This window comes from Populus alba, chromosome 7, assembly GCF_005239225.2.
Source record: "Populus alba chromosome 7, ASM523922v2, whole genome shotgun sequence".
NCBI classification, from domain to species: Eukaryota; Viridiplantae; Streptophyta; class Magnoliopsida; order Malpighiales; family Salicaceae; genus Populus; species Populus alba.
This window is the reverse complement of record NC_133290.1, coordinates 10,789,615-10,813,619: the sequence shown is the minus strand read 5'-3', so window position 1 is coordinate 10,813,619 and position 24,005 is coordinate 10,789,615. Positions and strand designations below refer to the sequence as shown.

The 24,005-nt window shown below is 34.7% G+C and overlaps 3 protein-coding genes across 11 annotated transcripts; 1 reads left to right on the top strand and 2 right to left on the bottom strand.

The window, feature by feature from the left end:
• Positions 1-1,086: 1,086 nt before the first annotated feature.
• Positions 1,087-5,743, top strand: LOC140955769 (uncharacterized). Its single transcript, XM_073410333.1, has 11 exons — positions 1,087-1,644; positions 1,744-2,209; positions 2,305-2,504; positions 2,673-2,832; positions 2,917-3,101; positions 3,671-3,815; positions 3,900-4,042; positions 4,173-4,252; positions 4,343-5,147; positions 5,283-5,367; positions 5,430-5,743. Exons 1-11 carry the CDS (start codon positions 1,087-1,089, stop codon positions 5,741-5,743), a joined length of 3,141 nt encoding a protein of 1,046 aa, XP_073266434.1.
• A 2,057-nt stretch (positions 5,744-7,800) lies between these two features.
• LOC118049671 (alkane hydroxylase MAH1) lies at positions 7,801-9,536 on the bottom strand. The gene has a single exon (XM_035059732.2). It carries the CDS (start codon positions 9,521-9,523, stop codon positions 8,006-8,008), a length of 1,518 nt encoding a protein of 505 aa, XP_034915623.1. The 5' UTR covers positions 9,524-9,536; the 3' UTR covers positions 7,801-8,005.
• A 2,926-nt stretch (positions 9,537-12,462) lies between these two features.
• LOC118049659 (small GTPase LIP1) lies at positions 12,463-23,428 on the bottom strand. 9 transcript variants are annotated; one of them, XR_012170382.1, is made up of 11 exons: positions 22,886-23,428; positions 21,473-21,564; positions 21,232-21,373; positions 20,267-20,571; positions 19,092-19,145; positions 18,854-18,984; positions 17,964-18,293; positions 17,422-17,558; positions 17,090-17,114; positions 16,631-16,747; positions 12,474-12,777 (listed from the first exon to the last, which is right to left on the bottom strand). XR_012170382.1 is itself a non-coding variant. In XM_035059716.2 (7 exons), the coding sequence occupies exons 1-7, from the start codon at positions 22,974-22,976 to the stop codon at positions 18,098-18,100; spliced, it is 1,011 nt and encodes a 336-aa protein (XP_034915607.1). In that variant the 5' UTR covers positions 22,977-23,428; the 3' UTR covers positions 17,851-18,097. The 9 variants fall into 9 exon arrangements, 1 of the variants encoding a protein (XP_034915607.1); XR_012170380.1 differs by having other exon boundaries at positions 12,468-12,777; positions 17,090-17,558; XR_012170384.1 differs by having other exon boundaries at positions 12,469-12,680; positions 17,090-17,558.
• Between the last annotated feature and the right edge of the window lie 577 nt (positions 23,429-24,005).

Sequence of the window (24,005 nt, the reverse complement as noted above, 5' to 3'; positions counted from 1 at the left end):
GAATGAGGCAGAATGTTGGATGGGAAAAAGGCAATAGGCAAGGAAAAAGAGTTAACCTGTGTGGGTGAATGAAAGGTGGAATAGTCTAGTATAGTGATGGGTTAAATTAGAGAGTTGGTAAAGAGGGAAATTGTTTTCAACAAAGCGAGCATGGTGAGTAGTATACATTTTTATGGTAGTTGGATCCAAACTAAAAAAACCATTATAGGAAGGACTATATCCACACACACAAAAAAAAAGAATGCTACATTGAGAAAATTTATGGGGAGCATAGGCACACAAGCAAGGAAAGACTCGACAAACGAAAGGATGAAAAGTGATAAACTGAGAAGCCTTACCATATAGTATTTTGAAAGGAGAAATGTCGCCAAGAAATGGTATAGGCAACCGGTTAATGATGTAAGTTTAAAGGCGTCAACCCAATAACAAGAGGGGAAACATGGATGAAATAAGAGAGCAAAACCCATTTCAGTGAGGTGACCATGCTTATGTTAAGCATCTCATTTTAGGATTCCTGAAGAGCGAAGATGAGACTGAAATTGTAAGCTACAAAACTCATCACCATTGTTACTTTGTAAAGTTTTAATTCGACAAGAAAATTTATTTTCAACAAATTTCTGAAATTAATGGAAAATGGCATAGAAATCAAATTTTAACTTCATAAGTGAAGCCATGTGAACCAAGAATGGTCATTATTATGGAATGTTTATTATGTATATTTATATTTATCATGTATTTACTTTATATAGGATTCTGATCATGTGTAGTATATTACATGGTTAGTACTATGTACAACCCTAAACCTATATATATATATATATATATATATATATATATATATATATATATATATATATATATATATTACATGAGGGGAGGGCTGATTCATTATATATATATATATATTACATGAGGGGAGGGCTGATTCATTCAATCACAGCCTCCAGAATATATTCCAAACACGTCTTCTCCCTTAACTTCAACTTGGTATCAGAGTAATATATTTTTCATCTACAACCAGCGCCTCCCCTTCTCCTTCTAGTGTTCTGTTTTTTATGCAGTATTTACAACCAGCACTCCTCAATCATGGATCCTACTGCACTTCAATCTGCTCCTCTCCAATCTGCTGCTACTCTCACAGCAAACACGCAATCTGCTCTTCCTGCAAATTCTCCAATATTGCAATCTACGTCAGGTTTTTCAATGGCACCTCCACCTGGATTTTTTGCGCCATCATCTGTTCATTCACTTGGATGTAGTTTTCCTCTAACAATGGCAGTAATACCTTCCTCTGCATCGACTATTTTGACACATTCTAGACTCCCTTCTGCTGCGTCAATTGTTCCCACAACACATCTTCATGGTGCTGCGGTAGTCCCTCTCTTAAATACTCATCAGGTTATCTCCTTGAAACTGACCAACAATAACTACCTATACTGGAGAATGCAAATGAAACCATATTTGTTGGGTCAGGGTGTGTATGCTTTTGTTGACGGGTCTTATCCTTGTCCTGCACTCTATGTTGCTACCACCGAGACAACAACTCCTGCTATCAATTCATTCTTTCTTTCATGGAAGCAACAAGACGAATTAATTATGAGTGCTTTCCTCTCTTCTTTATCTACTGAAATTCTATATCTTGTGGTTGACTGTGACACATCTTATAGCATCTAGCAGACACTTGAAAAATCTTTTGCCTCCCCGTCACATTCAAGGATCATGCAATTACATGGTTCCTTTCAGGATTTGCGTCAGGGGGATGATTCAGCTAGTATTTATCTGCAGCGAGCTAAGGTCCTATTTGATGAGTTGGCTGCCGCTGGTCGGCCTCTTTCCTTAGAAGATTTTAATTTTTATGTATTTCGGGGCTTATGCAGTGATTTCAAAGATTTAGTGACCAGTTTGTCTACACAGGCAGACCCTTTATCACACTCTGATCTTCACAGTTACTTGCTCACTCATGAATACCTCAATAAGAGCTCCCTTCAATCCACTCTTGGCTCCCCTATGATAGCACCTCTGCTGCCCACACCTTCACATCCCATGGCTTCAGCATTCTTAACCCAGCGTAGTGGTTTCGGTGGGTCTTCTTGCCATTCCTATCGTGGGCGTGGGCGTCACCGAGGTGGATGGAGAGGTTACCGTAGTGGAACCCATGGCACCTCTGGATCTGGATGGCATCAGACATCTGGGTCCGGTTTTCAGCAAGGTTCTCGCGAGTCTAGGACTAGTTGGCAGCGACACTCTCGTGGATCCAACAATAGTTTTTGAAATGTCAATTGTGTTATGATTTTGGGCATTCAGCAAAATACTGCTCTCAATTCACTTCACAACATCTACAGGCTACTGCTAACTTGGCATTTCAAAATTCTCAGCTCACCTTTGCAGGTCGGTTTCCTGATACGGGTGCTAATCAACATATGACACCGGACCTTTCCAGTATGACGATTTCAGAGCCCTATACTGGTAGTGATCAATTGCATGTCGGGGATGGTAATGGACTTGTTATATCACATATTGCTCATTCTAAACTTTATACTCCCAAACACACTTTTACCCTATCAAATGTTCTGCATGTCCCACATATTAAAAAACCATTATTGTCTGTTCATAAATTTTGCATTGAGAATAATGTATTTTTTGAATTTCATTCATCTGTGTTTTATGTTAAGGATCTAATAACCAAGGAGGTGCTCTTTTCCGGTCAGAGTAGGGATGGTCTATATGTCTTATCCGAGTCTTCTGCAACGTCCATACCTGAAGCTTTCCTATCTACATCTGTGTCCTCCACTGCTGATGTTTGGCATCGTCACCTTGGGCATCCTAGCTCTCGTATTTTAGGGTCTCTAGTATCAAATAATAAAGTTGCATGTACTTCAAGAGTGTTTAATTTTAGTTGTTCATCTTGTCCTTTAGGCAAAGCATCGCGTCTGTCGTTAGGCCTTACTGGTCATAAAACTTGTGCTCCTCTTGAGCTTGTTTTTAGTGATGTTTGGGGACCTTCTCTTATGTTATCTACTGACGGTTATCGGTATTTTGTGATTTTTGTGGATGCTTATACTAAGTATATCTGGTTCTTTCCTTTAGCAGCTAAATCTGATGTGTCTAAAATTTTTTTTCAATTTCAAGCCCTTGTTGAACGACAATTCGACACCAAAATTAAATTTGTTCAAACAGATTGGGGTGGTGAATATAGGAAATTAAACACATATTTTAAAACCATTGGAATCCATCATCGTTTAATCTGTCCTCACACACATGAACAAAATGGTACTCTTGAGCATCGTCATCGTCACATTGTTGAAATTGGCTTTACGCTACTTGATCAGTGTAAGGCTTCATTAAAATTTTGGAGTTATGCTTTTGACACGACTGTTTATCTAATAAATCATATGCCTACTGCTGTTTTAAATGGTTATACCCCTTTTGAACGTTTGCTTAAATCTTCTCCTGATTACAATTTTCTTTATATTTTTGGGTGTTTATGTTTCCTTTTCTTCATCCCTATAATCGACATAAACTAGATTTTCGGTCAACACCGTGTGTGTTTCTTGGCTATAGTTCCTCTCATTTGGGTTATTGTTGTTTTGATTTGTCAACATCTCGTATGTATATTGCACGGCATGTTAAATTTCATGAAAATACATTTCCCTTTGCATGTTATGAACAGAGAACGTCCTTGCCTTCTTCATCTCTACAAACAGCACTCCCAGCCTTAACTCTTTTTCCTACACCTATGACCACTCCATCTACCCCATCTCTGCCACTTTCTCCAACACCTGCTTATAGGGTTGTTGCCTCACCTCCTTCACCCTGTCCCGTGAGTAACAATCCCTCTCCTTCATCTCCATTTTATTATGCTACTGATCACTCTTCAAGTATGGTTTCTGTTTCTCTAGGTACGGTGATTCCACTGTCAGTAGACTCCTCTCCGGTTGTGTCCCCATCTCGGTCTCCTAGTAGTCTCACATCGGGTCCTTCCTCTGGCTCATCTCCTGGCTTGCATTTGGTAGTGGATTTATCTAACTTTGATCTTCAGCAGGTTTCTCATAATCCATCCCTTCTGCCAACTAACTCCTCTCATAGCCACCACATGACACTTCGTCCACGCCAACCAAACACAGGCGCATCTTAGTGTGTCTCATTCCTCTTCTCCCGTACGTTCTGCTCAGTCCCCTGCTTCCGTGTGCTCTACATTTCCTGAGCATGAACCCCTCACGTTTAAAGACGCCACTCAGCACTTGGCATGGCAGTAAGCTATGCAAGATGAGATTTGGGCTCTGCAATCAAATGGTACGTGGACTTTAGTTCCTTATTGTTCCTCTATGAATGTTGTTGGTAGTCGCTGGGTCTATAAAATCAAGCGGCGAGCGGATGGTAGTATTGACAGGTATAAAGCCCGTCTTGTTGCCAGAGGGTTCACTCAACAAGAAGGAATAAACTATCTTGAGACTTTCAGTCCGGTTGTTAAGCTTGTAACTGTGAGGTTAGTACTTACCATTGCTGTGTCCCGTGGGTGGTTTATTCATCAACTTGATGTTCACAATGCTTTCTTGAATGGGATCCTTCTAGAAGAGGTGTATATGGAGCAACCACCTGGTTTTTCTCACCCTACTCTACCATCTCATATTTTTCACCTGCATAAGTCTATCTATGATTTAAAACAGGCTCCCCGGGCGTGGTATACCAGACTCAGTGATTATCTCATTTCTCTTGGTTTTCGTGCCTCTAATGTTGATCCTTCTCTATTTATTTACTCTGATGGCCATGATCTCATTTACTTGCTTGTGTATGTGGATGACCTTCTTCTTACTGGGAACAATTCCACTCTGTTGCGTCACTTGATTACCTTACTGAATTCAGAATTCAAAATCAGGGATTTAGGCTCTGTGCATTATTTCTTGGGAATTGAAGTCACCAAGACTGTCATGGGACTTATGCTCTCACAACATAAATATACTCTCGATATCATTCAGAAAGCTGGTATGTCTTCGTGTAAAGCTGTTGATACGCTTGCTTCATCCTCTTCTAAGCTATTGTTGTCCTCGGATACTCAGTATTTTGATCCTACCCGTTACCGACAGATTGTTGGTGCTTTGCAGTATCTCACTTTCACTCGCCCGAATATTTGTTATGCTGTTAATAAAGTATGTTAGTTTATGCACTCGTCTACCGATGGTCATTGGTCCCTTCTCAAAAGAATTGTCTGGTATCTTTAGGAACGTCATCTTATGGTCTACACATCACTCGAGGTTCCTCTCTTTCCTTACATGGTTTTACAGATGCTGATTGGGCTGGTAGTCTTGATGACAGAAAATCCACCAGTGGCTACTTGGTATATCTTGGCCGAACACCTATTTCTTGGAAGTTTGGAAAATAACGCACAGTGGCTCATTCATCGAATGAAGTAGAATATAAGGCTCTTACAGATGGTACTGCTGAGATTTTATGGATTCGGGCTCTGTTATCTGATCTTCATTTCTCCTCTGCTCCTACAACTATCTTTTGGTGTGATAATTTGGGTGCTACCTACTTGTCTGTCAATCCTATCTTTCATGCTCGCATTAAGCATATTGAAGTAGATTATCACTTCGTTCGTGATCAAGTTGCTAAAAAGGACATTGAGGTTCAGTTCATCTCCTCCAAGGATCAGCTTGCTAATGTTCTTACCAAACCTCTTCCTCATGCGTCCTTCACTTATTTTCGATCCAAGATTCATGTGGATTCTCCTCCTTCAGCTTGAGGGGGCATATTATAGAATGTTTATTATGTATATTTATATTTATCATGTATTTACTTTATATAGGATTCTAATCATGTGTAGTATATTACATGGTTAGTACTATGTACAACCCTAAACCTATATATATATATATATATATATATATATATATATATATATATATATATATATATATTACATGAGGGGAGGGCTGATTCATTCAATCACAGCCTCCAGAATATATTCCAAACACGTCTTCTCCCTTAACTTCAACTGTCATCAATAAAGAAAACATAGTATGAAAAACTCATTATTGGTTTTACTAGAGAAAGACCCTACATATCAGGGTGTACATGACAAGACCCAAAATAATATTAGAATGACTAGCATTTGTTGAAAGTAGGAGCTTATGGTTGTTGACAAGAAGATATGTAGAACAAAAGGAAGAATTGGGTAGTATCGATGTGAAATGAAGCTATCGTTTTTTATTTAATAGAGAGATAACATAATGATGGACATGCCCAAGACATGCATGTCACAAATCATAGGATGCCTTAAGGGCATATTTATCGTGACCACTAGGTTATCAAGGCTCTGATACCATGTTAAAAAACCAACTCAACCCAATAACTTAAGCTGTTAGGTAAGGTTCCAATATATAATCTATATTATTCTCTAACAAGCATAGCCCTTTCATTGTTATTGAGAAATCAAATTATCCAACATTCAATTTCTTATTAACAAATGCTAATGTTAATGATGGTAAAATATTTGGTTTAGTGTGTTTGACATTATTTGATTGCTGATTTATTAAGTCAAAATCTTAATTTTAATTAAGCTTAACCCATGAAAATTAGAAATATAAGTTTACTCATAGATATATGTAATCTCCAAAAAAAACTTAACGTAACCTAATATATCCAACCTGCTTGGATAAAAAAAAGTTGAATGATTCGGGTTTTGAATTTGTAAAAGATTGAAAATTAGGTTAGATATAATTTTGAGCTCAAACTCAACCTAACTATATCAACGAAAACCTCTAATTTTCTTGAATAAATACAAAAGCAAATTCTTCTACATGACTAAATGCTTTAGAGTTGGGAATGCGATATTTTCTTTTGGGTCTTAATGGTAGGAATTTGTTAATTTTTGTACTTTGCTTTAATTTGGTTAAAAGAACAACTACTTTGTTTTAATTCAAAACTAGCAAGGTAGTTTCTTTTAAAAAATAATGTGTTTCACTAGAAAGCAAAGTATTGCCAAAACTCTTATTTTATTTTAGACCAACTGCTACAATTTGATGTTTTTTAGGTGTTTTATTTTATTTTAATATGTTGATGTCAAAAAAAAAAATGTTTTGATATATTTTCAATTAAAAAAGCATCAAGCACCACATTACTAAATACACACTTAATCAACATGGTTGAGATTAGCCCAACCATAACACTTTCTAAATATGGATGACAATTTAATTTGAATTAGATGAATACTACCCTGAATCAACCTGAATGAGTTGTACTTTTTAGATAATTATCTTAATTGATGAATAATGATTAAGGTATGAATATTGTCAAATCCAACCCGAAACTCAACGTGATACCAATCCAAATCTGACTCAAAATAAATATTTATATTATATAGATATATTTGTATAGCATTTAGATTTTGTTTCAATATAATATGATATATACTATTTTAATATTGACATAAAACACACACACACACACATATTATTGAATAATAATCCGACAATGAATACTCATATAGATATCAGAGACCCGATAGATAGTTTATGAATATTTTAATTTTTTACTTGAAATAAATAATGAATAAGATATAAATATAAAATAATTTCAACCATAAATAACCATTGCCATCTCTATTTTTAAATCTTTAATAATTATTGCTCAGTGTTTAATCCAATTTTCACATATTTAGCACCAAAGAAAATCAAGTGCGCATATATATCTACCAGTTATGTTAACTAGAGACATTAATATTTCAAAATCGCATAGTTGAAGAAGTTTATTCACGTTCCACAAGTAAGCGTGGAAGAGTTATTCAGTTCTCATAAAATTATTTCATTGCCATGATGAATATTTCAATAACATATTGATAACATAAGCCCTTCAGATACAATTATTTGCGGAGGAGCAAGAAATAAGCTTACACTTGCAGGCACAAACTCTGGAATCAAAGTCCAGAATCGGGCATGCATAATTAAACACATTAGCCACAGGAATTTAAACACAACTCCAATCACGGAAAGTACCTATTCAGATTTCAGATCCATTTCCTTGAAAGACTGACCTTTAAGCCATGCTTCATATGAAGAATGATGGAGCTACTAGGAGCTACAGGGTGGCCTTCCACAACGTGAACTTGGTAGTTGTGGATTATAGCAGCTGCTACTGCCTTCATTTGAGTGAAAGCAACACCTCTCCCCAAACAAGTTCTTGGACCAGCATTGAAAGCTAAAAATTTGTATGAGGGTTCATGTTTGATCTTTCCACTGTCAGAGATCCACCTTTCTGGCTTAAATTCTAAGCAATCTGGTCCCCATATTGATGTCATCCTTCCCATCACATACACGGAAAATAGCACCATCATGTTCGGACCGACACGGTGCCCCGATGGAAGGACATCTGACTTTAGAGGTTCCTTATGCTGGAATGGGACAGGTGGATAAAGCCTTAACGTTTCACACAGTGCCCCATGGAGATAAACTAGATTGCTTAGCTCTTGTGTGCTAAATAGCCTCCAATTCTCCCTTTCTTCTGCTGGCATGGTTGATTTTAACTCTGCTCTAATCTTGCTTTCTACTTGAGGATTCTGAGAAACAAGCCAGAAAAACCAAGTAAGAGCAGAGCTAGTGGTGTCTCTCCCTGCTAGAAAGAAATTTACAATGGTGTCTCTTAGAAATTTGTCGTCTGTTTTTAATCCCATGATTTCAGGATGACTCATGTATGACGTTAACAAGTCAACACCATCTTCATCTTCTATCGTTGTGGTTTTCTTGCTGAGTTTTTCCCTTTTCCTTGATATATATTCTGCTACCATATGATCCAGCGTTTGCCAAGCTTCTTTCAGTTTCTTCTCTTGTCCAAACCCTAGCCACCTTTGTAGCTTCAAAAACATTTCTGGCCAGAGATGCCTATAAAATATTGCTTCTTCAGCATCATCCATTGCCTTCGAGAATTCAACTTGAGGGAATTCAATGGAGAGGCATCCTGGGTCGTACCCCGTTACCAGTATGGAAGTGATATCAAATGTAAACCTTTGGAACACATCTTGTAAGTCTACCACTGAGCCTTGCTTAGCCACATGCTCAAGGACTGGAATGAGCCCTTTCTCCACCTTGTTCCAGCTACTCGTCACCAAGAACCTCTGAAACTGCTGGTCATTAATCAACATGTGAGCAAGTTTCCTCTGATTCTTCCACAAGTGTGAATCAGCATTGAAAATACCATCTCCAAGAATATCAAATATTCTAGAGAACATAGACCCCTTCGGAAAGTTTGAGAAGTTTGAGCTCATTATGTAATGTATGTTGGCTGGATCCACAGTGTTCAAGACGTTAGGGCTAAAAAACCAGAGGCTTTTGTATATAAAACTGCCCCCACTTAGCTGTATAACCTCTGCGATCCTTTCATATGGCCGGTGAAGGTTCCGGATAGAATCTGGCAGCATTCCTACAACCGGCCAGTTCCTCGGCAGCCTCTTTTTTTTGTTGCCGAAACCGCAAAAGATGGCCAGGGCAACAATTGCTAAGAAGATTTCAAGAAGCCCTGGTGATGCCATTGAAAGTGTCCCACAAGCTATCATTGATAGAGTCCTGATGCACTGAGTGCACATATATAGTATTTATTTTGGAATTAATTTCTTCTAGCCACCCAGATTTGTTGTGATTAAAAGCGCATGCTAACTTTCTCAATTAGGATTAGATTTCAAATCTCATTTTAGTTTTGAATTCAATGATTTGGATTAGGTAATAAATATAACAATAAGTTAAGTAGTTTCCAAAATTTTCCAATGACTAAATCATATTATATGAGTCATGTTTTAAATTGTGTCATCAGTTTAGAATTTAATGAATTGGATTAAAAAAATAAAGATAAAATAATAAGGAATTAAGTTTTTGTTTCCTTTTTTATTTGAATTAAACAAATAAAATAATTAGTTACATTGTTGTCATTTTTAACTTAAAATAAATCATATCCATTTAATTTGAATCAATAATTTAGATTTAATTAAGAGCATGGTAGAAGATAACATGACAATCTTAGCTTGAGAATTATTAAATTTATTTTATTTCATGAGGCTGATGTGGGACACCATCCTTAAGATCGTTAGAGAGGAATTTAAGCTCCGTTCATATGTGAGTTGATCAAAGGATACATTCACCATCGAAGGAAAAAAACAAACATTATCACATATGTTAGGCGGAATCCGGCGACTGGTGATGTACTGATCTTTGCTTATCAGAGGAGTAAGCACACTGAGACACGATATTTTACGTGGTTCGGCAAAACCACCTATATCCACGGGAGAGAGTCCATTTATTAAAGATAGAGAAAGAATACAATAAATACATGGAGAAAGATCTCATCACTCAACTCCCATCTCTCTTGCTGCCCTTGCAGCTCTCTCTTTCTGTCTATTCTCTTCACATGCTCACACACTCTCACTCACACTTAGCTCTCTTTGCATGCCTTTTTTATAGGCAATGAATGGTCATCATGGAGGGGTCAACATGCCACCATTAGTGGCACTAATGGAGCTACCACTTGCTTGGTGGTGGTGGCGGCCACTTGCTTGGTGGTAGGGTATTGCCAATAAATGGCAATATCCTAACAAGTTGATAAGAGGATACATTCACCATGGAAGTAAAAAAACAAACATTATCATGTATGATGGTAGAAAATTGTTTCAAATATTCAAGAATATATATATATATATATATATATATATATATATATATATATATAATGTTTTACATGCATAAAAAAAACCATTGAAAATCATTAGATATGGATCTTAATTAACTAGATAGGTGTTCGGACAAAAACTCTTTATGTAACGTAGAAAAAGGATGCTTAGACGTTGTTTGAGTTCTTTATAGAAGAAAAATACGTAGCTCGAGTTATGTACCTAACTCCATCCTATTAGTTAGTTTTATTAATTATATTATAAAAAAATATCAGTAAAAGTCATCATAATATACCAAAAGAATTTTTTCATCAATATTTCAGTTTGTATTTGTTAATTATTTGGTATTGTGTGTGTTTCTTTTATTAAGCGTAAACCAAAATTTTAAATTTCTGATTTATTAAAAAAGCGATGATACGCATTTATAATATTGCGACATTTTTTTTATATATTTTTTTTAAATTAAATTGAAATCCTACCGACAGCGGGTTATATAAAACTGTTTTATATATTAAACTAACAGGTTTGCAAAATGACATTAAAGGGGGGACGTATTTTACTAGGTCAAGTAACATCTAGTGCATTATTAAAAATGGAAAAAGAATCAACAACTGACTAAAGTATCGTACCTTTTTTTGAAGTTTCTCACTATCCAACCTCCCTAAAGCTTATGCATGCAGAAATGGGCAGCCCACCTGCAAGTAATTTCATTGAACTCTGAACTAATGACCTAAAAACGTTCCAATCTGTATGTTAATTAGCCGAACTAATGACCTAAAAACGTTCCAAATCTGGGAAAGTCTTGTTTTAAGACAAATCGTGGGAAATCTGAACAACTATATTATTTAACGCACTTCAACTTTTCCTAAATTTTTGCAAATTCTGAAGTGAAAATGATACAAGCTAAAGACAAGAATTAGCTGATTTGAGGAAATGTTCGGTTAAGACGTGACAGAAGCATTATCTTTCAAGTTACTCCTGAAAGATATAGCGCACCGAAGACTCCCAAACGCGCAAGCAAATACTGGAGTCTTCCATCAGTGCTTGATTGAATCAGTGAAAAAATATTGGAGTAATTTGGGATTCAATTTTTATCATGAGGATATTGGAATAATAAGTTCAAGAATAAAATTAGTTCAACGAGTGAATTATATAAAAAAATATATAAAATTCTCGCAAGACTTCGCATAGAACAAACAATCACTTTTACGTCTAAAAAACACATAATTAGGAGTGCATCGAATGTGAAAAGTCATCAATTATAGAGAATTTTCTTTAAACGAGAGAAAGCAAGGGAATGAATATATTTTCTGGGAAAAAAGATAATTTTAAAGAGATGTCAATGTCTTGCAGCATGTGAGCAAAGTTTAGATGCTTCCACGCACCCCGTGTTATACAAGCTTTTAATTAACAGTAATAAAAAAATATTTGATGATATTCTCCTGCCATTAAAGTCGTTAGTCAATAGAAAATACAAGTCATTGACAAAGGGCAGAAAATCAAGTTGAAAATTAAAATAAACCGGGCACAAAAAACTAATTAGATGGATACTGTATAAACATTCGACTTGCATTTCTTAAGACACCAACAATCCAACCAAAAAAAAAAACTCATCTCAACTCTGAGAAGAGCTCAATTGGTTAGATTTTAGGTTTATTTTTAAATTGGTTAGATTTTAGGTTTATTTTTAAATAATTATGAGTTCGAATCCCCTTAAGGCAATTGGAAAGCTTACATAATTGATAACTTAGGATCCATGTGAATTAGTTCGAAATGCGTATAAACTGACTGGACACCCATGTTAATTAAAAAAAAATCATCTCATAACAATACAAATAATCAAAACACCATTGATTTTTTTTCATAGGTCTAAACATGGCATGGATAACACAACATCTTTTGACACAATAAAGAATGATTGTTCGCGGTCCTCCTGAAACAGCAGCAACATCTTCTTGGAGGATTAAATCAGCTGAAGTATCATTGAAAGAGCTTGGGAGAATGGTGTCAATCAAAGATTTAGCATCTCCTGCAATGAAAGTTGTCTCTTTAATGTAAACTTAAGGCCGTATAAACTGCAGTTCTCAAAGCAAGAGATCCTAAAACGGCAGGGTGATTTGCATGACCTGAAAAGATACTGATTAGTAACCATGAGGTAATGATAAAAGGTTAATTATTGGAGAGCACATATGAAACATGAGCAAAAGTGGGCGGTTCTCGGTAAAGGAGGCTTTAATCTTTTAATTATTTTTATTAATGAAACAGGCTAGATTACTCATCACCTGAATTTATTAAATCATAGATAAATTAATATAAGAAAACCAAAAACATATTTCCAGTGTCAAAGGAGAACGTATTCCCAGTATCAGTGGTTTTCAAGTTGGGAGGAATATGGTTTTAATTACAGAAGTCCATAAACCAAAACCATGTCGGTAATTTAAATTCCAACTGTGATAATTAAGATAAAATGCCATAATATGAGAATAAATTAAGAAGTACCTAAATATAGGGCTTAATTGAAAAGAAAATTTTAAATTTAGAGCAAAATTGATAAAAAAGAAATTAAAGAACAAAAAATAAAAAAAAAAACTAAAATTAGGGATTTTGTTAATTTAATCAAAGATGTAATTGAAGAGAAAAATAGAGATTAAAAGAAAAAAACTACTTAAAGCCATAAAGACGAAAACGTCCAAAAACACTCCATCACCCCAACTAGTCACTATCACTGCCACCAAGGACCATAGCATCTCCCCACTCATCTATAACCAACATTAAGGTTAGTCATAGCCCTTTTTCCCTCTTTTTCATTCCTTACGGTTTTTCTAAAAATAGTTACTTATATGTGTTTTAGTTCTCTCCTATAAAAATAATGCATGAATGGAAACTTAAAGTTTGTGTTAATAAATTTTAGTTAGGTTTAATCTTTATTTTATTTTATTTTTCACAAAATATGAAATAAAAAAATAGGGGCTAACTATGTGTTTTGGTTCCTTCTAGAAAATAATGCATGAATGGAAACTTAAAGTTTGTGTTTTTTTTTGTTTTAGTTGGGTTTGATCTAGATTTTATATATTTTTTATCACAAAATATGAAAAATTAAAGGGTTAAATATGTGTTTTAATTTTCTTAGAAAATAAATGCATGAACGGAAACTTAAAGTTTGTGTTTTTAGGGTTTAATTGTGTTTAATTTATATTTTAAATGCTTTTTATTCCAAAATATATATAAAAAAAACAAAATTAGAGTTAAATATGTGTTTTTTTATTTTCTTAGAAAATAATGCATGAAGAGAAACCTAAAGTTTTTTTTTTAGGGTTTAGTATGATATAGATTTAGCATGTTTCTTTGATTCAATAATAAAATGAAGAATTAGGGTTTAGAAATGCATTTTGCCTTTTTAGATGATGGTGCCTAAAAAAAACATTTTAAGTTCAATAGGATTTAGTTATGTTTGAATCCAAAATTTGTGTATTTCTTTGATAATGAATATGAAAATTTATGGATTAGATGTATGCTTTTGCTTGGTAAGATGGTGAATGAATGAAGAAAAACTTGAAGTTTTTTTACGGCTTAGTTTGTTTTTTTTTTAGGGTTTATTATTTAAGAAAGAATTAGTTTTATCCAAATTTCAAGTCTTAATTTTCTTTATGTTAATCTTAGGCTCAATCAAAATTGACTCTGTTTTCATCAAAAATAAAAATAATCGATGAAATATCATGTTTTAAAGGATTAATGTCAAAGTTTTCATTCAAAATCCTAAATCTAAGAAATCTTATATTTATAGGAATTAATATCAAAAACTTTTGTTCCAAGACAAATGTTATAACCTTTTTTTGAGTTATTCCTCATATTTTTGCCCTTTTATCCTTTTAAAATAAATAATAAATAATAATAACAATAAGACTGGCATTAAAAAAAAATAGGTTGAGCAGGATTCTAAATATACAAAAAAATCAAGGTGCCATGAAATTAGGAGTCTAATTGTACCCTGTTATACCTAAGACTGAAGAAACAATACAAATTCAAGGTTAAATTAAATCATTATTGGAAGAATTTACATAACAATTAAGCCTAGGGGCATAATTAGATATTTAATAAACCAATTTAATTTAATCATGGGCCAAATTAAAATTTAGTTATGTTTAAGAATTAATTTAGGTCCAATTAAAGAATTTAATTAGATGCAAAGACTTAATTATACTTTAAATTGGTCAAATTAATTTTATTAGAGACTTGATTGGAGAAAATTTAAGTTTGAGTGTCCAATTTAAGCTTAACTTAAAAGATAGAAATTTTAGAGAACCAAACTTAATTTTTACAAATTCAATTGGTTCAAATGATGGGTGAAATTGCAAGAAAATCAAAGTTTTGAGGTCAATTAAGGGTTAAATTGAAGAAATTCACAGCTAATGATCTTTTTTGGAAAAGGCATTGAACTTTAGGGTCTCAGTTGATTTAAATCAAAAGGGAAATTAAAGAGAATTGAAAGTTTAATGATCAATTTGCATAAATCCATGATCAAGGATCAAAATAGAAAAGACGTTGAAATCTGGGGCTAACAATGAAGTTTGACATGAGCAAAATTACATAAAATTGAAAGTTTATGGTCAATTAAAATTGCAATTGAAATAAATTAAAAGTCGGAGGACCAAATTGAACTTTGACCAAACCCCCAAATTAAAACCCTAAAAGTCCAAAACGACGTCGTTTTGAATAGTAAAAAAAAAAAAAAAAGAAGACAAATCAGACAATATGTCGTCTGGTTACTGTTCATTATTCCCTACCTCTTGACCTAAAAAAGTTGTTCGAATGACTACTTTTCAGGGGTATTTAATGTTTTATATCTCACCCAAATTGGACAAACCATACACCACCATGATGACCTAACATTATACTACACTTCGGTATGTTACTTTCTAGCCAATTTGATTTACCATTATTAACATAATTATCATCAAAATAAACATCATGAATTGATAGAAAATATCAATCCATGTATATCTCATCATAAGCGAATCAATAAAATCTCTATGATACTCACCCCGATCAAGTACATGTCTCCTCCACTCATGCCTCTAAAACTGGTTCTCAAATTTGGTTATAGATTCGTGGTCACTCTCCCAACAATCCTCTAGTTTTTTTTTTTTTTTTTCTAATCTTCACTAATTGATGATAATTTTTCAACTTATCTATGAAATTTTATCATTGTCAATCAATGATTTAATTTTACAAACCGTCTATACATGTCTTCTATAACATCTTTTTAAAAAAAAAAAAAAAAAAAAAAAACCTCATCATCCTTTTCTACACAACTTAAACAAACTAGAAAACTCAAAAATAAAGAAAGAGTAATAAAATTCCTATACAAACTAAAAAACAAATATTAAGTATAATATCTAATTTTTTAAATTAATAAAAATAACTAAGAAAATTGTTTTTCTTAAAACCTCCTGTATCAAGAAGCAGCAACGGAGTAGGTGAAGAATATCTTATGTATCTGATACGAATGACCGGGAGAGTAATACTCATGATGACCTAGACATGGTTTTGCCTCTTGACATGCTTTTTTGGCAAGTTTTTGTTTCCTTTTCGTGCTTGGTTTTTCTAAGAGATATATTGTCCCAGTGAAAAAATATATAATCTTCATTGGTTGATGGCATAAGTTCTTGTATCCCCATGCTTTTATTGATCCGGAGTTTTGAAATTATATAATAAATTAAATTATGGGATAGGTTTAATTCAGTAAAACTTAGAAAATCTTCCATGTCAGTATAAAAATATGCTGATGGAATATGTTTCAGTTGCATGTAAATCTTGATTTTTATTTCCTAATCTAATCCTTTATTTGAAAAGGAAGCAGCACAATCACCCAAACTAATATTATTAATAGTTAATTTATTAATTATTCACTCATTTATTTTTTCATTAACTGCATGAGTTATATAAATCTGCGTGCGTGAACATAAAATAAATGCGTACCTCAGCGAGCATTTGTTTTCCTTCAATGACTAAACCCTTCCCTCCGTCTTCTTGGAGAACCCAAGAACAAGAAGGAAAGGAATGGAGAGGAAAAAAAACACCCCTGCCCAGGTACTTCTGCAAAACATACTACTGTATATCAGCTTTCTTTCGTTAAATCTTATAGAATCTGATAATTGCTTCACTTATATGTATATCCCTTGCCTTTTCCTATTCTATGATCAAGAAAGATGTTCTTTTTTCAGTTTTCTTTTGGCTAACAACTAACTCATGAACAATACTAAATTAGGAACTGACTTTATTTAATTACAGTTCCTAAATTCATACTTGTAAATGTTTTTTTCTCACAAATGAAAAAAACTGAAAAAAGATCATTTTTCTTGATCATAGAATAGGAAAAGGCAAGGGATGTATATGTATATGTATATGTATATGTATAAGATGGAGCCGGAGTTTTACGTTTCACTTCTACATATGAAATTACCTGCAATGAGCATTTACCCATATGTCAGGTCAGGTGTTGATAAAATGGCTAAAACTACAATGAGCAAGCAAAGCAAAAACAGCACGAGGAACATTTCATTGAAGGTGCCACAGCCGGCAACAAAAACAAAAATAATCGAACCAGATGTTAACTGCAACACAACTGGGTCTTCATATATGCAAGTTGGTAACATGGCTAAAACAACATGGGGCAGGAAGAGCAAAAACAGCACAAAGAACATCCCAGGGAAGGTGCCGCAGCTGGAAACAAAAGTAAAACGCGAACCAGAAATTAGCAGAAATGGAACCTGGTCTCCGTTTATGGATGGCATAGTTGGGATGCCAAAATCTGTGGCTGAGGTAGCAAGGACTGATGATATGATCAATTCTGTACTCTATGGCCTGAGAAACTCCCCTCCACTGCCGATTTTCAAAGGATTATGTCCTGCAGACAAATAATTAGAACATGAGATTAACTATATGATAGTTCTTTTATTGTTCATCCTTCCGTGAGTTTTGTAGATAGACAAGAATGATTTTGTATTACTTTCATTATGTCTATTTCATCACAACATAAAACAATGCTTATGCAGCAATAAGTTTCTCTTTTGGGAGGGAAGGAGGGGCCGGGGGTTGAAGATTGAGAGCCAATTTGTTTAAACAAAGAATTTTTTTGAAGCAGAATAACTAGGATACATGCAGTTTTAAGAGTATTTTCCTCCTCAAAAACCACTACAGAGACAAAAAAGAAGAGTTCCGACCTCCGTGGAGATTAATTGCCACTACTTCAGGTTGACCAATCAATCAATATACATGTAAATTGTGACCAAACTGTAACCCAAAAACTTACAGCGGTGTAGGCCATGAAAAAAGAATCAATTGAACGGTTTACAAGCAAAACAAGAGGAATTCCATATTAACAAATAGAGCTCAGCACCAAGGGAAAGTGCATTCTTTGCACAGCAAATCCAGAGCCGAAGATCATCAAACATTAATATCCATTCGCTTCAATCTTGCAGTGTTGCTTATTTCTTGAGAGCCAGTCAGGGTAAATCTTGGAATGCTGTAACTCTCTGTAACTGAAACCGGCTGCTGTGGGTAAAGTGTTGGAGGTGGTGTAAGATTTCGTTGAGCAGGCAGGGGAGGGAGCGTATTGTATTTGTAAGGATTGCCTGCGAAGCTGCAATAGCAGAAGACTGGTCATATCCCCAAATGGATCACAAATCACGTTAAAAAGAAGAAAATCGAGTAGATGAACTACATCATGACATGATAAAAAGAAGAAGCTGAACATAGTAACAGCAAAACCAAACTTCTGAAATGTATCACCATTCACCAAGCCACAAAGGACAACCAGTAACCATTCCAACAGTTCTTCTCTCTCATTCATAAGCAGAACATATAATGTAAGCCAGCAAAACTCAGTCCCCCAGCACCCCCAAGAAAAGATCAAATTAAATCATGGGTGGCATGAAATATCAGAAAAGAAAAGTACATAATAAGCATGATATTGGGATATGTTAGGAAAAAACATTCCAAACGCAAGCACAACACAGATTTTCTGCATTGAACAAAATCAACAACTCGGGCATCTTGGTGACAAGGGAATTCTATGTTTGAGATGCCCTTTATAATGTGAAATGCAGCTTTCATCTAAATTTATAAAACATTTTTGTGGCACTCAGATATAGCTGACATGAATATCTTGCAACATACAGTAATATCATTAGTATAGGGTACCTTGTAGTCTTGTAAAATGGATCCTCGTCACTTGTATTTTCATCTAAACGTTTGACAGATCTCTGAACTGGATAAGCAGACCATGGACTTGGTGCAGGTAGTTCGTCTGAAAAATATCTTCTCCTGATCAACTGAAACAAAGTGATCCAAAAGAAGTTGGAAAGTGTCCAACATGAATAGTGAATAAATACATACACAGACACACTAAAAGATGAAGATACAAGAGCCAAATACTTACTGTTCGAAAAAATTTTACCATAGCTTCTTTGTCATACCTTGCTTCTTTGGCAGCCTGCCCATGTTAACAAAGCCACCATTATGAAGAGTTCAAATCAGACAAGAAGAGGACGGGATTAAGTTGATTGACCATGATTTTGGCTAACATACACAACATATTCGAGATAGTTCTTATTCAAAATCCTGTCACATTTATTAATACATCCTCTGTTAGATGTATCAGCTGTTAAACAAGGAAAAGTAATCTGATTAGACCAACTACCTAAATTTTTCCCAGCTATTACTTTGACTACTGATAGTTTCAAGATAGAAAAAAACAATCTTAGATAGACTCACCACTCGGATTAGTACTCTTCTACTCAAAAATTCAAGGAAAATATTTTCAAAGTACACTCTCAAACTAAGAAAAAGGAAAGAATAAGACAATAAAAAAGGAGGTGAAAGCCATAAAATTCCAGCTACAGGAATCTAGCATAGAAAATATTACACCTAAAATTCTACTCCCTGAAACATTTACACAGCCAACTACAAAGACATCACTCTATGCACCATATCACTTTATAAGTCCGAAATCTCCCTACCAATGCATAAACAACTAAATCACTGATTTTGGCATAGCTCACCAAATACCAACCAGTGAGAAAACTAGCAACCAGAACTGCATGGCCATTGCACAATACAAGAGAAGCCACACCAACTTGGCACTTATCTTAGACATGCAATGCCAAAAGTCCCAATACATAATAATATGTTTTTTCCTGATTTGTGATCATGTTTCTTGAGTGTCCTATCATACAAACCATTTAGTTGCTTATAATGTGCCCATTTGCATGTGAGTGTGCATGTGTGAATGTGGAAGAAGAGAAAGAAAGCTAGGGGATTCAATGATAAAAGATAAAAGGAAAGGACGCAGACTAGTCAAGTCTCTCAATAGTGGACAAGTTGATAGACAAGCGATATCCTATAAAAGAGCAAAGTTCTTCTGTGCAGGGAAAGAGAGACACAGAAGAATAGAAGGAGCAAATATAATAGGATAGGGATAGCTGTGTTCTTGCAATAGATATTTTATAATTTCCACATTTACTACTTAGAAATATTAATTCACACACAGAAACACTGACCCCAATTTGCATTAAATAAATCTTTACATGAGGAAGCTTAAGGTGAAATGCTTACTGCAATAAGACCTCCGTTTCCAGGAAAACTTTCTGTCAATGGAATTTCCTCACTGGAAGGAAGCAGACCCTGCTTCTCAACCCACTGTCGTGCTGCATCAACAAGGTTGCCACTGCTTCCCCTTGTACCCTCTTTGGCAGCAACATCAGATTTGTTACCGATAACAATATATGGGACAGGAAGACCACCAGGACCTCCAGAACTTAGAGGAGCTGAAAATGTTCCAGTTGCAGCAATCTCAGATGCCCATTTCTGCAAGCTTGTTTTGGTCCTTCTCTGGGAGAGATCATGAACAAAAATAACTCCTGGAGAAATTAAAGCAAGAATCATATGTAGAAGCCAAAGACAGCACGTCTTGCAAGTCACACAAGGGGAAGGGCTGCGATGGTTATGACAAGGAATATTCAGAAAAGAACTGTCTGAATATTTTTGGATAAGAGGTGCTGAAATGAAAATGATGTAGTAACTATCATAACAAGCTTTATGGAATATCACTTCCACATGTACTTAGCAGAATTGCCTCTAAAGAACCCAATTTATCAGATAAGTAAGATGTAGAAACAAATCTCTATACCATTTTCTAAATCTACTGCACTGCACCTTCAAGTGCATCGTTAATGAAATTTAATAATTGAATTAGGATGTAAACACAAACTTGCTTCCTATAAGACTGGCACAAAAATAGTAAATGCCTGATTAAAAACCAAAGCCTTATCCAAATAATATCTACAAATAAGGATGCTTACAAGAAGGTTCCAAGGAGACAGCATATTATCAAACTCTTTTCTCAATGAAAATCTACAGTGTAATTGTAGCTAAACAGAACATTCATGCCTACAAAGAGATGTAAATGTTTTCAACTGATGTATGCATAGCCAACAAATGCTGGTTATAGCTAAATATGCATATAGAAAAAGACCAAGTTTACCAAATACAGTTAGCCATGAAGAAAAAACAGCACTCACCATTAATTTGAGAATAGAATAGAGACCGGCAATCTTTGTATCGGTCATGACCTGACACGTCCCAGAGTTCAACGAAGAAATCTCTCTCAGAATCACCTTTAATATTGCTTGATGAGCTACTGGAATTACCATAAGAAATGTGCTGTAAAGAAGTGATGGTAAGAACTTAGTTAAAAATTTTGAACTCCAAACAGTATACTACAAAGTTATTGTCAACTAACAAAGCCATATTAAACCATACCTTCACACCAACTGTACATCCAATTGTTTGAGGAGGGCGAGCGGAGGAGGAGCCTTTGACAATAAGATGAACAAGTGAGGTTTTACCCACACCTACAAAGATAAAAATAAAAAATGGATTTTATCTCAGCTTCCAAAGAGGAGGAATATAGTAAGGATCATAGAGGAGAAAATGACTTCCACTTCTTACAAGCAACCCACAAATCATGCAAGCAAATCACATGTCCTCCAACAAGTCACAATCAATGTGTGAGTTGAACAGAAGCAGGCACACTTGAGTTTACATTCTTTTATTTTGAGAGCCAATATGCGGGCAACTGTTTTAACCTATTACTATTTATTATTAATGGCTAAGAACAAATATTGAGCCCCACACATGCCAAATAATCCTAGAGGAGCCTCAACTGTTTAACATTATATCATCCAATTAAAGTTCTGCCTTAAAGAGAGATTTACTAGGCCCAAAAATATAAACTTAGAGCAGTCTGAAATGTTCATGCCATCTGCATAGCATGCTCTACACAGCTCCTCTATCCCTGCCACACCAAAACACCAACAACCACAAAGGTAGTTGTTCTATTGTCCCTTATTTGAACAAAATCCAGAGCTGATTTCCCAAGTCACAGAGACTAGTTTTCAGTGAATAAAACTGCTACAGAGATAACCACAGAAATTCATAAATATTGATCAAGCTCCAGTTTTCTTTCCTTCTTCCAGCCTCAATCTGAAATATACTCTCCAGCCCTATAGGTTTAAAGTAAATTAAAATAATAACTAGTCAGCATTCCTGGGGATTAAACTTGCACATCATGTTTGTAGAAGATGTTGATAATTGCAGCTGATATTTCACTTTACTATTAAAGCAATGCCTAAAGGAATCATCTTGGTGATCAGAGTTGAAGCAAAAACCCCGGAGAGATTTGAAAGCCTAAATCAGTCTTAAAGTGCAAAAGACTACCCTCAACTCCAAATCTATAACAGAAACAATATCTCCCTCCAAGCTCTTTAGATCTCACACTAAGAATGACACATTGTAACTATTGAATCATCATCAACTACATGCCATGCAAAGGATAGTCAGCCCAACGCACATCACGAATCTTTTTTTGGTCCAAAATGGAGTATTTAGACCATCAATTAGCCATATTGGCAAGATTACAGATATACAATCTAGACCATCTGATTCCAATGGATTCCAGCAGAAATTGCATATGTTAGCACTCAAAGTCCACTAGAGACATTCACTTCTATTCTTTCAAGAAACCCTCTAATACTATCCAGGTTCTATCTAAACAAGGATATAGCAGAAGCATAATTCACCAATATCCCCTTACATAAAATTACCAATAAACCACGCATTGCAAATTCAATAAACTAAACAATAGAGAGTGCAAATTAATAAAAAGAAAATTACCTGAGTCACCAACAACAAGAACTCGAACCTGACCACAAGGTGGTCCACCATTTTGGTCCTTGTTTTCTCTCTCACGGTGCCTCCAAAACATAGTAGTAATGGTTTTTCTTCTCCAAAACAAGAGTAAATCACTCCTTCAAAACTAGACCAGCAAAATAAGTACCATAAAAGACACTCAATCTCGACAAAAAGAACAGTAAATTCTCCAAAAGGGTACCCCTGAATTCAAGTCCATATCAGTACATTACAGGCAACCTAAAAATGATCTAAGCTCATGTTTTCCTCGTTTAGAAACCACCCAAAACTGGAGGGAACAAAAATAAAAAAGCTATGATAAAAATGAATCGTCACAAAACCCAATAATAGTAACAGATCCAGCAACAAATTCCCAGATGGCTTTCAAGAAAGACAGAATTAAGAAGTGGGTTTCTCTTCAAATTCGCTATAGAATAAAGGAAGAAGTGAATCTCTCAGTTTAAATTGAAGCTAATTAAGCTTTTCGCATGGTGGTAAGGCGAACTATAAAAAACTGATCAATCAGATCATAGAAGATTAAAAAAAAAAGAGGAAAATGATATATTTGGCCCGCAACTATTACGTGATCCTCAACTAGATCATAAAACTAAAATTATTTCCAATTTAGCCCCCAAAAAAAAAATCAGGCAAAGCCATTTGCTAAACACGGGCCTTAAGCAAATGGAAATTGTGCTGGCCGACAAAATCACTCTCATAAATCGGTATCAATTGAATTAGATAGTTGAGTGTGAGTTTCATTTAAGGAAAAAAAAAAAAAAACCCTTAATTGTTTTTTGATAGGTATCTCATTCTCGACGTTTTATATTGATTTACATTTTTATAATTATTCTATATGTGGATTGGTTTTCTAAAATCCCCTCATTTGCAATCCATCTTTTAGGAATTGTCTAAATTAGCTATAAAATCTCGTACTTTGAAGTTCTTATATCATAATAAATTGAATAACCCATTCTCAATTTTTTATATTTTCTTATATTGTTGTAATTATTCGAGACAATGGATTGGTTTTGAAATAATCTTTAAACTAAATTATTAGCTCCTGTTATATCATGGATCAGATCTAATTTTTTTAATATAAAAAAAA